The sequence below is a fragment of the Aricia agestis genome, chromosome 20, assembly GCF_905147365.1.
Source record: "Aricia agestis chromosome 20, ilAriAges1.1, whole genome shotgun sequence".
NCBI lineage: Eukaryota > Metazoa > Arthropoda > Insecta > Lepidoptera > Lycaenidae > Aricia > Aricia agestis.
In genome coordinates this window covers 10,700,317-10,716,193 of record NC_056425.1, presented here as the reverse complement: position 1 = coordinate 10,716,193, position 15,877 = coordinate 10,700,317, and the positions used below count along the sequence as shown (strand labels likewise).

The following is a 15,877-nucleotide window of genomic DNA, read 5'->3' as shown; positions in this document are numbered from 1 at the left end:
AGAGTATAATATGTGATACATATAATAAATATATATATATATATATATATATATATATATATATATATATATATATATATATATATATATATATATATATATATATATATATATATATATATATATATATATATATATATATATATATATATATATATATATATATATATATATATATATATATTTATTGTTTTATAAATTGCATAATAATAATATTAATGTTTTGAACGGTGAGGTCCCAGTCGGTGTGGCGGCCAGTAGATCCGACATTTTCCGATTTCCTTAGATTTTATGCTGCTCCACCCTTTGCCTTTAGATGTTGTGACATTGGCTTGGTGGAGAGGGGTCACTCAAGCTGGGTGGAGTTTCTAGGTTGTTAAAAAGATATCGTTCTGTGTCGAATCTACCCGCCATGTGGCTTAGGACTTTATCGTTCCTGTCTTTTATAGCCATTTTTATATTATAATCTTTTATGTGTTCGGTTGACACCTCCGTGGCTCTTTTTATGAAGCTTGCCACAACGTCTCCATCAGTGTCAGTGTAATAGACACAGGTGTTAGTGTGCCGGGATATAGCTACAACTGCCTGAGGAACGCTGTCATGGATTGCCAGCTTTCGGGACTTGGTCTGTATGATGATCACTGAAGGACTCGTTAATCCCTGAGCTTCATGGATTGTGAGGACGCGAGAGTCCGTTCCCGATCCGTAGCCTGTATTAGTGAGGGCTGCTTTCTCCTCTTGTGTCCACACACAAGAGGAGAAAGCAGCCCACACACAAGAGGAGAAAGCAACCGATCTAAATACCCTGTATCTTGTCCACACAAGATACAGGGTATTTAGATCGGTTTTAGGTATTCTCGCTCCTGTATACTTCATTAGCTTTAGGGACCGCACAATTTCCTTCGATGAATAGATGTTATTATAGACCATGTTTAAGGCGTATGCCACATCCATAGGGCTCCTGTGTGTGCAAGACAACTCCTGGGTGATGCTGGTTACCAGGTTTGGACGAGTGTAATTAAGTTTAAAGAGGTTTTCACGCTCTATAAACGGAAGTTGGTTAATATCTCCAATGAGGATGACATCGTTGGCGCCTGTTAACTGATTCGCCATGACGATTGAGCCGAAATGGTTCATGAGGGCCTCGTCAACTATCAACCTTTTGTAGGTTCCTTTTGTCCCATTTACCAGCAAAGAGGCCATGGTACGAACTTTATCTTTAACTTTGTTGCCAGTTCGTAGCGATAGCCTTTGCTTTAGATCCTCGGCTGCTTCGATTGTAGTTGTTATTATAACGTCTGTTTCCTCATTGAAGTTATTAATGATCCAAGTTGTCTTCCCACATCCAGGAACCCCATTGACCCACGAGTAGTTGATAGGTTTCGCGAATATGTCCCAGTCCATGCTAGATTCGGGGTCCCCAGATAGGACTTCTGCCATTTCTAGTATCCTGTCTTCCAGCATTATTCTGGTACATTCCGCTATTACCACTATTGGATCCTCAGATTTTGTGATAAATTTGAGTGTTCCCGTGCGTTTTGTCTCATCCTCGTCCAGAACCACGAATCCGCAGTCGGCACTTAATGCCGCCATATACTGCCCTGTCATCGCCCCGGCAATTATTATTGTGGAGGTGACATTGTCGTATATGGCAGCTTTTGCATCCTCGAGTCTACCTTCTAACAGCTTTTGATTTTTCCGCTGATAGGCCTGCATGATCTTATTGCAGGTCAAGAGCTTTATGGTCTTGTTTGCTCTTATTATTGCCTGGAACTCGAGGAAGGCATTTATTATATGATCTTCGGGGTTCTGGGCCAGTCTGAGTTTTGGCGGGAGCACTTGCCCGAGATCGGCCCTATATCTTTTGTTTTTATTTGCCGGTGTTTGTGTAGATGGTTCCCTCAAAAAAGCCTCCATTGCTAAAGCCTGCCGATTTGTTTGTGACGAAGCCTTGATCCGAGAAAGGGTGTTTTTATCCTCGATCATTCTTTCACGATGAAGTACTTTTTTGATGGATCCCACAAACGCTTTTAATTTGGCCATTGAGTTTAGAGACTCCTATGTGTTATATATAGGGTGTAATAAAAATAAGTGATAATACTTAAGGGTGTCGTCTTTCAGAGCTGCTACTTTCACAGTGAACTCTCTACAAGGAACACGTACCCTTGTAGAGAGTTCACTGTGAAAGTAGCAGCTCTGAAAGACGAAATTTTTTTTCACTTTTGTATGGGCAAGGGCCCGAGCGTCACGAGTTTCCCCATACAAAAGTGAAAAAATTTTTTGGTCTTTCAGCGCTGTTACTTTTACAGAGAACTCTATACAAGGAACACGTACACACCCTAAAGTATTATCACTTATTTTTGATACACCCTGTATAATAATATAATAAAAATAATATATTATAATAAATAATACTGTTTAACCCTTAGGGTGGGTACCACCAGAGGCGTGGTTAAAGTAAAGGCTAACTTTAAATTAAACATTGACCACAGAATTTGACAGATAACAGCTGGTCCGACAAGGCTATAAAATATGAACGTGGCCCGTGACCGGGGGCGCTGCTGGTAAAGGAGAACTATAGCGTCCATTTTTGACTTTAACCAAAGATTTGACATTTTGCATTGTAGTTAAAGTTAAAATTACAGTTAAAGTTAAAGTAATTTGGTGCAACCCACCCTTAGTTTACTTCGTTTAACCACTTATCAAAATTCGTTTTAAATAGTTTATAATTTATGCTTCAAAAAGTAAGAGGCTTCTAACTTCTTGAGTAATTTTTCTTTATAAAAATTTAATAAATGTGGCACCTAGGTGTACATTTCATAGAACTTTCGACTCATTCACTATTCCACAGCATTTGTCATTTGTTATAGGTCAGTTAGCTATTCTAAAGTTGCGTGTCCATGGGCAACGGTAGTTGCATTCCATCAGGCAACCCGTTTGCTCGTTTGCTCTCCTAATTTTTTTAAATGGTCAAAACTCACCAAACGAAATGAGGCCACTGTTGAGCATGGTGAGCTTGATGCTGTTGGGTATGGACACCAGGCTGCTGGTGCCCGTGGACTTGACCTCCTTCTTCTTCGGCTTCTTCTCCAGGTCATACCTGGGGGTAGACCTGGACCGGTGCTTCCTCTGGCTGGTCGCCACGGAACTCCTGGGCCCCGTCCGTGAAGACATGCTTGTGTTGTAGGAATCAGCACATCACATGAACACTATAATATATTCACAATACGTTTGTATCAAAACACTAACACCGAACTACACTGGCATGTTACACTTATCTGAAACAAAGAAAAAAATGTTAATCATCATAGTTTTTGCAAGAATTTTCTCACTGAGTGTCTAAACACACTAGGCTGAAGTTACGCGGCGTAAATTCCGCAATATTACGTCCTCAATGTTAAACGCGTACAATATACGGACGCGAACGCGACGGAATAGTGTGTCCTCGGTAATGTAAAATACATTGCAGGCGGAATCATGCGGAATTTACGCCACGTAACTTCGGCCTAGTGTGTTTAGACACCGCATACATAAGTCATGTATTCGGTATTCGATTTCGATGTGGAATTTCGATTTAGATTTGGGCGTGAGTTCGATTCGCACTTGGCCGATTTTTTTCTTCACTCGCGAACGCGCCGACTTGCACTCGAAACCTACGCGCGGAATTCGTTCCGTTCACAAGCGGGCGTGTGCGACAGTGTATTTTCTACTTATTCTATACATTCGGATTTCGAAAATCGAATACGGAAAACGTGCGTATGCAGCCAGCTGAAGTTGCTTATGTCTTTCCTCATGCTCTTTTCAGTATTTGTGCAAAATGTCATGAAAGTCAGCTCAAAAGAAAACTTCATTATAATTATATCGGTCACACTGCACTCACACAGTGCGGCTGTTGCAATGAAAAATCTATCATCTTGTGTAGTAAATAAAGTTTAATTTTGATTATGGTAAGAGCTGATATTTCTTTACATTCCCTAAGTAAATTAAATCTGTGATCCTCTTTCCATTTTCTTTGGTAACAAGAAAATCTCTTTTTAATATAAATTACAAAATGCGATGCACATTTTTCACCACGACGACGGAGTCTTGATTTTCACTAAAATGAATTTTCATAGAAAAGCTGTCGGTGAATTTCCTGAAATTTTTACTTTGAAGGTTGCACCGGGTTGTAAAAGATAAAATAGCGGTATTTCAAAAATTATAAACTTCTGTTTGAAGTAAGTAACCGGAATTCCCTCACATAAATCTTACGTACTAGATGAAGCCACAAACTTCATTGCGCCAAAATTCGATTATCGCCCGGAACTATAGGATACTCCCTCCGTCCTTTCATGGGACTCAGAGTAAATCAAATTTTATTATTATATCAAAAGCAAAATCAGTTCATAGTGAAGAGGTTACAGACAGACAAGCATTTATAATCTTATATATAAAATTCTCGTGTCACAATGTTAGTCACCGACCACCGTACTCCTCCGAAACGGCTTTACTGATTTTTACCAAATTTTATATGCATATTCAGTAGATCTGAGAATCGGTTACTGGCTACTTTTTATATTGATAAGTGAATTTGTTGAATAAATAATAGTAAATTATAACAACTCCAGACTGACGGCGACCATTGTTTGTTCGGCGGGATAGCGATGGATGGTGACATACTTATTTAGTCACTTTGCAATAAAATAATGGGCGAAATACTTTTTATATGGCAAAACAATATTTGCCGGGACAGCAAGTATTAATATAGATTACACGGGCAGGCGGATAGTTCAGGTCCGACTGTTCGCAGGCCGACTGACTCGTGTACTTACCCGGCAAGGCAAAAATACATAATTGGCCTGTGGTCTGACTGGATCTGCTATAAATTATGTATAATATTATGTGCTATATTCTAAATTGGTAGCATTATCCTCGTTTGCTTTTAGATCAAAACGGATTAAAACGAAATATACGTGGGAGAGCCATGCTATACGTGGGAGAGCCATGCTTCGGCACGAATGGGCCGGCTCGACCGGAGAAATACCACGTTCTCACAGAAAACCGGCGTGAAACGGCGCTTGCGCTGTGTTTCGCCGAGTGAGTGAGTTTACCGGAGGCCCAATCCCCTACCCTATTCCCTTTCCTACCCTCCCCTATTCCCTTCCCTTCCCATCCCTACCCTCCCCTATTACCCTATTCCCTCTTAAAAGGCCGGCAACGCACCAGCAGCTCTTCTGATGCTGCGAGTGTCCATGGGCGACGGAAGTTGCTTTCCATCAGGTCACCCGTTTGCTCGTTTGCCCCCTTATTTCATTAAAAAAAGTATACCTACTATCTGTACTATTTCAAAATAAACCGATTTATCGCTAGTTCCAAATCATGACGAAATTGCCAATATTATAAATTCATATTATTATGAAATAAGTAGCATTAGCTAACTAAATAGTACTTGAACATTTCTCATTTAGAACTTTGATTGCTACTTAAATATGAGCTTCAAAATTATACATCAACTAACTGATACTAAGAACAGTACGCTTGTACACTCAGTAAATTCATGACTATGACATTTAGGCCGTGGCTTGCACCAGAGGCATGGTTAAAGTTAAAGTTAAGGTTAAAGTTATGGTTATAGTTAAGGCTAAATTTAGCTTTAACTTTAACCTTAACTTTGACCGGAGAAATTGACAGATGTCTGTTGCGTATATTTTTTTTTTCAAGCTACAGGTAACGGGATTGAGAGTATAAAACATTTCATTATGCGTAAAAATCGACAGGAAAATTATTTCTTTCACAGTAAATCACGAAAAAATGACGATTTAAGTAGGTATGAGCAGTTGGGGGCGATACCGGTCCGTCTACGTCGTGTCCCTGGGCACCTCCCCCGTGCCATCGTGAGCTTTTTCACGAAGACACGGGAGGGGTGGCTGAACGCCGGTATGGGCGAGTGTTTGTGTGTGTGTTTGGCTGCGCCCGCAGTGTGAAGAACGGGCCCGTCACCCGGGGTGTCGGAGTTTGAAGCTATGGAGGATCGCAATTGTCAAAAGAATCTCCGGGCGGGTCCCGGCTCCTCTGGGGCCGGAGAATCCCGTGCACCTCCGCAAGGGGGTGCGAGGTCCGTGTATACAGAGGGACCAACAACTGCGATGAGCGAGTCTGAGGCCGCAAAAGCGGCGAGGCAGAGGGCCATTTTGGCGGCGCTAGGAGGCGATGCCCCTAAGAAGCGCGACAGCCCGAAGCCGGCGCCCATTACCGCGCTGGCCGCGGCTTTGAGTGACAAGAAGTTGAGGGGCGACAAAGACTTTCCGCGTGTCCTGCTGACACGTGATGTGTTCATGCCGCCCCCGACTCGAACCACCGGACGAGACACTCCTGGACTTGACAGCGAGGACTTGCTCTCGGACACCAGCGAAGTGTCTGTCGAGGGTCTGCCCGCATTCTCGGACAGGATGCGCCGAAAGAGACGATCTGATGATGACATGGCGCCACCCCTCAGCAAGGGGGCGGTGCCGAAATCTAAGGGAGGATGCGGCCGCCCGCCAACAACCGGCCAATATGTCGGTCTGGCGAAGGCGCAGGCCGATTATAATCGGGAAAAAGAGGAGGCCATTTGGCTGCAGGCTGAGGCCGAAATCGTTGAGGCGACGCGGGAGGCGGGGAAGACGCGAGCGACCATCAGCTCCCCCCACTCCCAATCCGGATTCCCTGTTTCTTCTCCTGTGCGAGAATAGCTTTGGAGCGGACAAGCGCTGACCTAGTGAAGACGGTGGAGACTTCGCTGAAGACCATTAAAATGGTCGCCACTAAGTCCTCCAATCTTAAGGGTACCTACGTAAGGTACCTTAAAGATTCGGTGGCGACCATTAAAATTGTCTTCGATGAAGTGAAAAATCGCTCCTCAACGGAAGAGATCAGAAGGTTGGAGGCCCAGAACGCACGGCTCGAAGGGCAATTGGCGATTTTACGTCAAGAGCTCAACGAGTTGCGCAGACAGACTTCGCAGCCCACGGGAAATGACGTGCGTGAGCTATTGGCCGAAGTGTCTCGTGCAAACGTGGAGACCTTTGGCAATATGCTCAACGCCAGGCTCGCCGGTTTGGAGGATCGTCTCCTGCCAGAGCCAAGGCGAAGGCCACTGCTAGTAGCTGATAACGCAGCGGCTGCGAGCGTAGAGGCCCCCCTAGTCGAAGGAGGATTGTCGAAGGCTAAGAACAAGCCTTTGACTAGAAATAGGAAAAAGGCGACTATGGAAGCGGCAGGGCCGTCACAGGCTTCCACCGCCAGCGTGCCGCTGAAAGAAGGAGGAAAGAAAAGGAAGAAGAGAGGGAAAAAGTCGTTGCGTTGTTGTCGAGCTGCCAAAAGGGCAGCCCCCAAGAAGAAAAAGAAGAGGAAGCTGCGTCCATCCAAGATCGCTGCCATCACTCTAACGATGGAGAAGGGGGTTGACCAGAGTCGTGTGTCGTACGCCTCTATTTTGGAAGAGGCGAAGAGCCGGATCGACTTTGAAGAGGCAGGAATCTGCCAGAGAAACAAGGTTCGATTCCGGCTAGCGAGGACAGGCGCCCGGATACTCGATGTGACCGGGGAGGACGCCCAGCAGAAGGCGGACGCCCTCGCCAACAGGATGAGGGATGTCCTTGATAGGGACGTCGTTAGAATCGGCCGCCCTGTCAAAAGAGCCAAATTGCTCGTCTCCGGCATGGATGACGCAGCGACCGCCGCCGATGTCATCAAGGCGGCGGCAAAAGAAGGCGGTTGCCCGGCCATCGACATCCGGTCGGGCAGAATTACGGTGGGTCCCAGGGGCGCGCGGAGTTTGTGGCTCCACATCCCCACGGTTGCTGCCAAGAAGCTGATGGATTCTGGGCGGCTGCAGGTAGGCTGGGTCATGACGAAGGTGGTGCTGCTGGCCGCGAGGCCAACGCGGTGCTACCGATGTCTTGACACCGGCCACTTGGCGTCGAACTGCCAGTCCCCGGTGGACCGTAGCGGGAATTGCTTCCGCTGCGGTAAGTCGGGGCACAAGGCCGGCGACTGCGCGGAGGAGCCCAGATGCTTTTTCTGCGCCGAGCTCGGCAAAGAGAGCAACCACGTGCTGGGGACTAACGGTTGCAGCACAACAGAAGAAGAAGCGCAAGGCTCCCTCCAAGGCTCGGCTGCGTAAGCGGCCTGGAACCGATGAGGCAGGGGCGAAACAAAACGCCTCCGCCATGGAGGTGGAAGCCTAGGCCTGTGGGCGGTTGATCGGGGGATCACTGCCCACAACATAGGCCTCGAGGAGAAAGGCTCCCTTTGACGCCTGGGGAGCCTCTCAGTGAAGGCAGGCGGCGGTGCAGGCTGCTGCAATGATGTGGTGCCGGAAGCGGCAAGCGCTGCAGAGGACGCGATAACGATCCCGCTCCTTCGCGTAGCGTTGACAAGGGCATGGGGGGGTTTTAGTCGGTAAACCTCCGGTGATCCGGAGGGACTCCGACATACCCCTGCCCCTTCCCCCGAGGGGGCGGGGGATGCGTAATGCATTTCCCCTCCTCAAAAAAAACAAGGTATGAGCGGTTATGATTAAATTTAAATATGGCATCCTTAACCAGAGATTTGACATTTCGCACTGTTAGTTAGTTAGTCATAGTTAAAGTTATAGTTAAAGTTACAGTTATAGTTAAAGTTAGTTGGTGCAACCCACCCTTTACGGACAAAATAATTACCCTTGCAAAATAATAATACAGGGCAATTTTGCATTTTACACAGTTAAAAGTAGACCTACTATAGAAATGTGTTTTTTTTTTCAAAATGATGGTGTAATATTAGCAAAACTTTTTTGATATGAAATCTAAGGAAGCGGCATTGTGCACCTTTTTAGGGCGGGTAAAAATTTTATACTCGCGGCCCACACTGGCCCTGACTGAGAATTTGTAAGTCGGAAGGAGAGTAGATTGCTGGTGCTGTAAAGGATATACAGTAATATCTACCTCTCTTTCTACCGCGTGGAAAAAAATTATGCTGGCTGATGATGATGCACTTGTCTACATGTCTTGATTTCACTTCAGCCGGTACGCCGCGGAGTGCAGCCTGTTGGTTTTTTACCACTCAGAAGGGTCAACATTTTTGTAACAGTGCGAACGGGAGTAAAATATAACAATAAATGAGTGTGAGTGCGGACAGATATTGTCAAAGTGTGTCGGCCCACGCGCCGAATGTTTGAATGAAGTAAAAATAGCTCGCCCCGCCCAAGGTTGCCCGGTCTTTCGTACAATGTTAAACATTTTTCTGCTGTTTCAGAGATATGTGCAATATAAAATTTATGTTGTTATTCATATATCTAAAACAATACATAGCGAAGCGAGCCATATAGTATAACCTACAATCTGTGGTACACTTTACGGAAAAACTATCACGCCTATTGATTTGTGCTATTTTTATTTACATGTAGACGTGTTATCATCAGTCAGTCAATGTGTGATGACGCGAGCCCTCACAAAGCTCGGCTTTTAGCTACTAGCTAAAAGCCGAGCTAAATAAGTATATAAGTATACATAATGTATTACAAACTATAGGGTAAACGAATATAGCTTCTTGTATAGTGATTAAAATTGTATTTCGATGATAATCGCTTCTAGCAAGGTTTATAAAAATAAGAAAGCTTTTATCAAAACAAGAAATGTAATTAAAACACTCTTGGAGTTTTTCTTACAAGACCATTGTTTTAATGAATAAGAAAAAGGTACATTCTTAATGAATTCCAGGCTTCTGGTTAAAAGTAAAATACTTAGTGGCTAAATAATGTCTCTGTTCTAATATTATTATACTAAGATGCAAGGATTATTAATTTTTTTTTGCAACGAATCAAGCGGATTCGTTGCAAAAAAAATTACCGAACCGATTTTTTAATGATATATTTTCTCACAAAGGGTTTTTTTTATCGGGCTTTGGCCCACCACACATTCCCACCACTGTATCTCCTGTGTCGCCAGGATCGACAGCGGTATCCAACCACGAAAACCCTTTGATATGATCTCAGGGAGTCCGAGGGACATGCTAAAGCTGTCTTGGGACCCGCAACGAAATTAAATAGAAGAAAATAGGAGGAGTAGGAAGAATTCCAGATTCCCTCCCCAATATAAAGCGGGAGACAGCAAAGTTGCAGTGACCGAAAGTCAAAGAACTGAAAGGGAGAAGCACCACGGGAATAAACGTTAATAATAATAGTGGCTACTACGCTAGAGCTAAATTAATTTATTGTGTTAGACTGTTGCCAATAGTAATTGTGACAAAAACCCTTGAAAGCACGAAAGTTCCTAGCGCTGTCCACGAGATCACCGTAGTATGCGACACCAGATGTACAGAGTAGGTTGTTTAGCATTGTAGTTCTTTCGTCCTGCCAGAGACTGCACTCCCAGAGAACATGATGAGCTGTTTGTTCAAACATGTTGCCTTCGGTCGAGCACTCGCACATGGGTGATGCTACCAGATTAAATCCGTAGAGTTTGGCCTTAAAATTTCCATGACCGGTCAGGAATTGAGAAACGCAGTGATCAATATCCATCCAATGTTTGGATAGCCGTTCACGAATATTAGGGAAAAAATTATAAACTCACAAAGGGTCTTGGCTCGGCGTTTACGAAATCGTCTAAGGACGTCGCATTATAATATAAAATTCTCGTGTCACAATGTTAGTTACTGTACTCCTCGGAAACGACCTTTACTTTCGTGCTATAATGCGGGAATCGTTGTTACGCGACATTGTTCACTATTAGTACTTGTACTATTATCTATTCTGTGGTATAAGCTGCAGCGCAAAGCAATAATAATAATTGTGCTTTGGAGTATTTGCTCGGTGACACGATTCATGGAATCATTATATCACGATTGGAGGATAGCGGGGTAGTAGGCGGGGCTAGCGTGCTTTGATATTTTTATCAGGTTCTTAACAATAAAAAAACCAGCCAAGTGCGAGTTGGACTCACCCATGAAGGGTTCCGCAGCAGCAATAAGGTTTATTTTTATGAAATTAAAAGGTTTTTGATTTATTTTTATATTTCAGTAATTGATTTAATGAAAGTTAAATTAAGGTTTATCATTTATGACGTATAAAACTACTTGTTGGATCTCGTTCAAACCAATTTTCGTAGGTAGTATTTATAGTAATGTGCATCATGTATTTTTTTTTAATTTATAATGCTCCTACTTCAGAAAGACACACATTTTACCACTTTGGAAGAGCCTCTCTCTCAAACTATTCAGATTAGAAAAAAATAATGTCAGAAACCTCAATATGATTTTTGAAGACCTATCTATAGATACCCCACACGTATAGGTTAGATGAAAAAAATTTTTTTTCAGATGTACCTATGGGGACTCCTAAATTTTTTAATTTTTTTTCCATTTTTGTATCAAAGACTTAATGCGGTTCACAGACTACATCTACTTACCAAGTTTCAATAGTATAGCTCTTATAGTTCCGGAGAAAAGTAACTGTGACATAAGGATGGACAGACAGACAGACAGACATGACGAATCTGTAAGGGCTCGGTTTTTTGCCATTTGGCTACGGAACCCTAAAAACTAGACCCGTTCGAAACACGCACATACACAGAAACACACTGACAAACAGACAGACACGTCAAACTTATAACATATTCCCTCTATTTTCGTCGACGGTTAACAATTAATAAAGTCGAAATTCTTCATTTTTCTCTCAAAATAGAAACTATTTGTGAAGATGGGAGTTATGAAGACCGTAATAAGAAAGTTTCAGTTTATTAAACTAGAATCGATAGCTAAGTGGTCTTGGAAATGGGTCGTAAGTTCTCGTCAGATTCGTTTTAAGGAACAGACGAAGTTTTCATGTTAAAGTTTGAGAACCAATGGATTGTAAGGTCGTTTTGTTCTCGGAGTGCCTCGTTTGGAATTTTCATGATTTTATATCCATCCGTTTACGTTACTAACGTAGATATCATATTAAGGGTCTGTTCCACTACCTTCTGATAAAGTGCCGGATAAGCTATCCACAACATATTTGACAGATTCTCCATTTTCTATCTGTCAAGTTAAGTGGTAGATTATCCGGTACTTATCAGGAACTGGTAAAACAGGCCCTAAATATTATTATAAATGAGAAAGTATCTATCTTTTATTATCTGGTACGACCTTACGTGTCTGGGCTACAGCGACCTGCCTTCTTTAAAAAAAAACCTCCGTACGCTTAAAATACTAAAACTTAAAAAAAAAATACATAACCTTTGACTATATTTAGTATGAAAATACTTTCAGTCGCAGGACTTATGAACAACACAACACACCTCGTGTCGCGGTGTTTTTTGCCCAACTACTTCGAAACGATTGACCGATTGAGAGAAAAAAATTGTGTTTTTTTTTTAATTGAGAAAAAAATTTTGATGGAGAGAAAATTTTATTATCAAACCTAAAACCTCTAACCTTTTAGGTTTCATAATAATCGCCCACCGTCAGAAAAACGTATATGGCAAATTAACGTTTTCCAGAACATCTTAATGATACAAAAAACCTCTGCTCATCTGGACACTCTATTTTGCTTAGTAAAATACTATCCGTATATTTAATATTATGAATGCGAAACTGTGTCTGTCTGTCTGTTACCTCTTCACGCCCAAACCGCTTAACTGATTTTGCTGAAATTTGGTATAGAAATACTGTGAGTCCCGGGAAAGGACATAGGATATTAATTATCCCGGAAAAATATGGTTCCCACGCGATAAACTGAATTTAGCGCAACGTAGCTGCGGGCGTCATAATATTCAATTCAATCAAACCTCTATAATCCTTGGACACTCTTTTTTGCTTAGTAAATACCATCCATCTGTAAAAAAGCTTTCATTTAATCGGCTAAAACACAGCCTTTTAATATTAAACTCTGGGGCACTTTCATAATGCAGTGGTTTATATTCTACCGCTGACAGCCAGCCGGGATGTAAAGGATATTATTGTATCACTTGTGTCCCCGCTGTTTTGTAATATTACGTAGGTAATACTCGCGGTAATATACTATTTTTTATGTTACATTAGTTTATACTCATCAGTAGCCTCAGTAGGTACAAAAATATATACAGGCTGTAACAAAACAGAGTGGTAACTTTAGTGAATGTATGAGTCCCCTGTATACAGTTTACTAGGAGAGTAGAAGCCTTAGAGTAACTTTTTTAAAATGTTTGTATGGTTAAATCATGACGCAGGGCCGATTGTCCAATTGTCCATGCAAATAAAAAAAATACTCTTTCAGCGTTGCTTACTTACCCTTAAGTATTATCACAATATTTTGTTATAGCCAGGGGCCGTACCACGAAACCGTTCTGCCCCCGTAGACAAGTGGCAAAACGCTTACGCTAACGTTAACGCTAGCGCTACAAAATGTATGGATTTGACATTAGTATTCGCTAGCATACATTTTGTAGCGCTAGCGTTAGCGTTAGCGCTTTGCCACTTGTCTACAGGCCCTGAGACTCAAACAATCGTACGAGAATGCCGCGTCCTACTCGAACAAACGTGATATGACGTTGTTAGAGCAGGACGCGGCATTCTCGTCCGATTGTTTGAGTCTCAAAATTGTTTTGTAGTAGGCTTATTGTATATTTACTTACTAGATAATATTGTCTCCAACTTCGATGCCCAGAAATCATTTATCTCTTGGAAATGTACGATGTTTCGGATTAGAGCTTTAATTTGTCCTTTCCACGAACTTTTAATTTTGCCAACTCAAAAACTATGTAAACTGTTTTACCGTGAAGATATAACAGACATACAGACAGACGCAGTATCGCATGTGCCATAATATTATATAAGTAGTATGGACCACATCTGTAACATTGATCAACAAACGACCTATAAGAAACAAAGAAATGATTATTATCATTTCTTTGTTTCTTATAGGTACAGATTTTTAAAATAAAGTCTGACAAATCATTTGCAATATTTTTAAAGAAAGTAGCTTCGTCATTGAATTGTAATTAATTATCGACGGCATTAAAAGCCTATCGACGTTTTAAGTGGACGTAAAACAAAATGGAGTGTCTGACCATTAGAGAGATAAAACGCACTTTTAGTATACTCAAACCTTTTTATGTTTCATCATGAGTTTTCCTATTTTATATTTTATTATTTTACTATATTTGATATAAATATTAAACTAGAAGATTCCCCTATCTTTGTTATGCCAAAAATGCAAGCACAACATATTTTTCGTGATCAAAATATTTTATGTCAAATATTATGTAAAACTAGATGACGCCGCAACTCCGTTGCATCAAAACTCGTTTATCGCGCGGGAACCGTACATTTTTCCGAGATAAAAAGAATCCTTTGTCCTTTCCCGGGACTCAAAGTATCTCCATGCCAAATTTCAATAAAATCGGTTCAGCGATTTGGGCGTGAAGAGGTAACAGACAGACAGAATATTAGTATGGATACGGAAGTATGGATATCTAAAAATATTTTGTCCTTTTTGGGGCTGACAATTTCTATTCCTATATGGAAATACCATTGGAATTTTTATCCAAATCGGTTTTGCAGCTTATAAGCGTAAATAAGCTACAGACAGACAAAAACACACTTTCAGATTTTAAATAGTAGGTCTGAAGTGAATTAAAAACCCCCTCCAGTCCTTTGTAACGTAACAATAACATCGAAATAAACAATGGAACACAATGAACGAAAACAAGATAAAATAATTGAGAACAAAAATGGATGAAGCAGCTGGTAACTAAGATTTTAAAATAATAATATTAATACGCGAGCGAAAAACTTTGTAACCCTTTTTACGAACAATGGGGAAACGTAGGTGCATGAAATTTCGCACAGCTACAGTTTATATGGTGAAGGAGTGCATCGAGCTAATATTATTTTGAAATTATGCTTTTATCATGCATTTTTTTAACAAATAAAACATTACACACACTACAATGTGCACACTTCCATATTTTTGAATGACCAGTCTATACAGGGTGTAACAAAAATAAGTGATATTTCGTCTTTCAGAGGTGCTACTTTCACAGTGCACTCTCTACAAGGAACACGTACACACCCTAAGGTATTATCACTTATTTTTGTTACACACTGTATATACGAATTATACACTGCACTCGGCACGACACTCGCCACGGTGTTTGTGTGCGTGTGACTAGACGTTGGCGTGTAGACTAGCTATTGCTATGCAATAGCTTTACCAAGGCAGTTCCCGAGTGCCACACATATTTTTAATTTCAAATCATTTTCCCGTTCCTAAAGCCTCTTTTTATAAAAAAACGACAGTTTCAAGTTTTTAGTTACCCACTTCAACCGCTTACGTCTCCAATTGGCGATGTTTGTTGTTTTAACTCTTGCAATTGGCGACAGATTGCATCACCCGCGGCGCCGACAGTAATGCAATCGTAGAACTTGCTACGGCGTAGCGGTCATGCTACGCCGTAGCACTTTAGGCTGTCAGGGTGTCCATGCTAATGTGTCTTTAGTGGAAAGTTTGTTCTGTTATTAGTAGTAGTATAATGTATTACAAGTTATACTTTGTCCTGCTTATCGTATATCTTTAAACGAGCAATTTTTGTATATATGTATATAATTGGAATCTCGGAATCGGCTCCAACGATTTTCATGAAATTTAGTATATAGGAGGTTTCGGGGGCGATAAATTGATCTAGCTAGCAATCATTTTTAGAAATGTCATTTTAGTCGTGTTTTATCGAATACCGAGCAAAGCTCGGTCAAATAGCTAGTTTATAGTTAAGTGACAAGAAAATAAAGTGATTAAAATAGGGAATATTATGCAAAGGTTGCAGAGGATGTTACTAGACCAAACAGTAAAAAATCTGACAAAAATCTGAGATATTATACATGTCATATTATAAGAAAGATATTGACAAAACGTAGAATAAAA

At 41.4% G+C, this 15,877-nt stretch overlaps 2 protein-coding genes across 2 annotated transcripts in view; one reads left to right on the top strand and one right to left on the bottom strand.

Annotated features, from left to right (window-relative positions):
• LOC121737431 overlaps positions 1–15,877 on the bottom strand; it is a 176,536-nt gene that overhangs the window by 101,811 nt on the left and 58,848 nt on the right. The window contains exon 3 of the mRNA XM_042129109.1: positions 2,982–3,278. Within this exon, the coding sequence (XP_041985043.1) occupies positions 2,982–3,174 (193 nt within the window). The 5' untranslated portion in view covers positions 3,175–3,278. The remainder of the gene's footprint in view (positions 1–2,981; positions 3,279–15,877) is intronic.
• On the top strand, positions 6,773–8,143 carry LOC121737430. The gene has a single exon (XM_042129108.1). It carries the CDS (start codon positions 6,773–6,775, stop codon positions 8,141–8,143), a length of 1,371 nt encoding a protein of 456 aa, XP_041985042.1.

Coding starts and splice junctions, on each gene's coding strand:
- LOC121737430 (XM_042129108.1), top strand. CDS start 6,773: ATGGTCGCCACTAAGTCCTCCAATCTTAAGGGTACCTACGTAAGGTAC.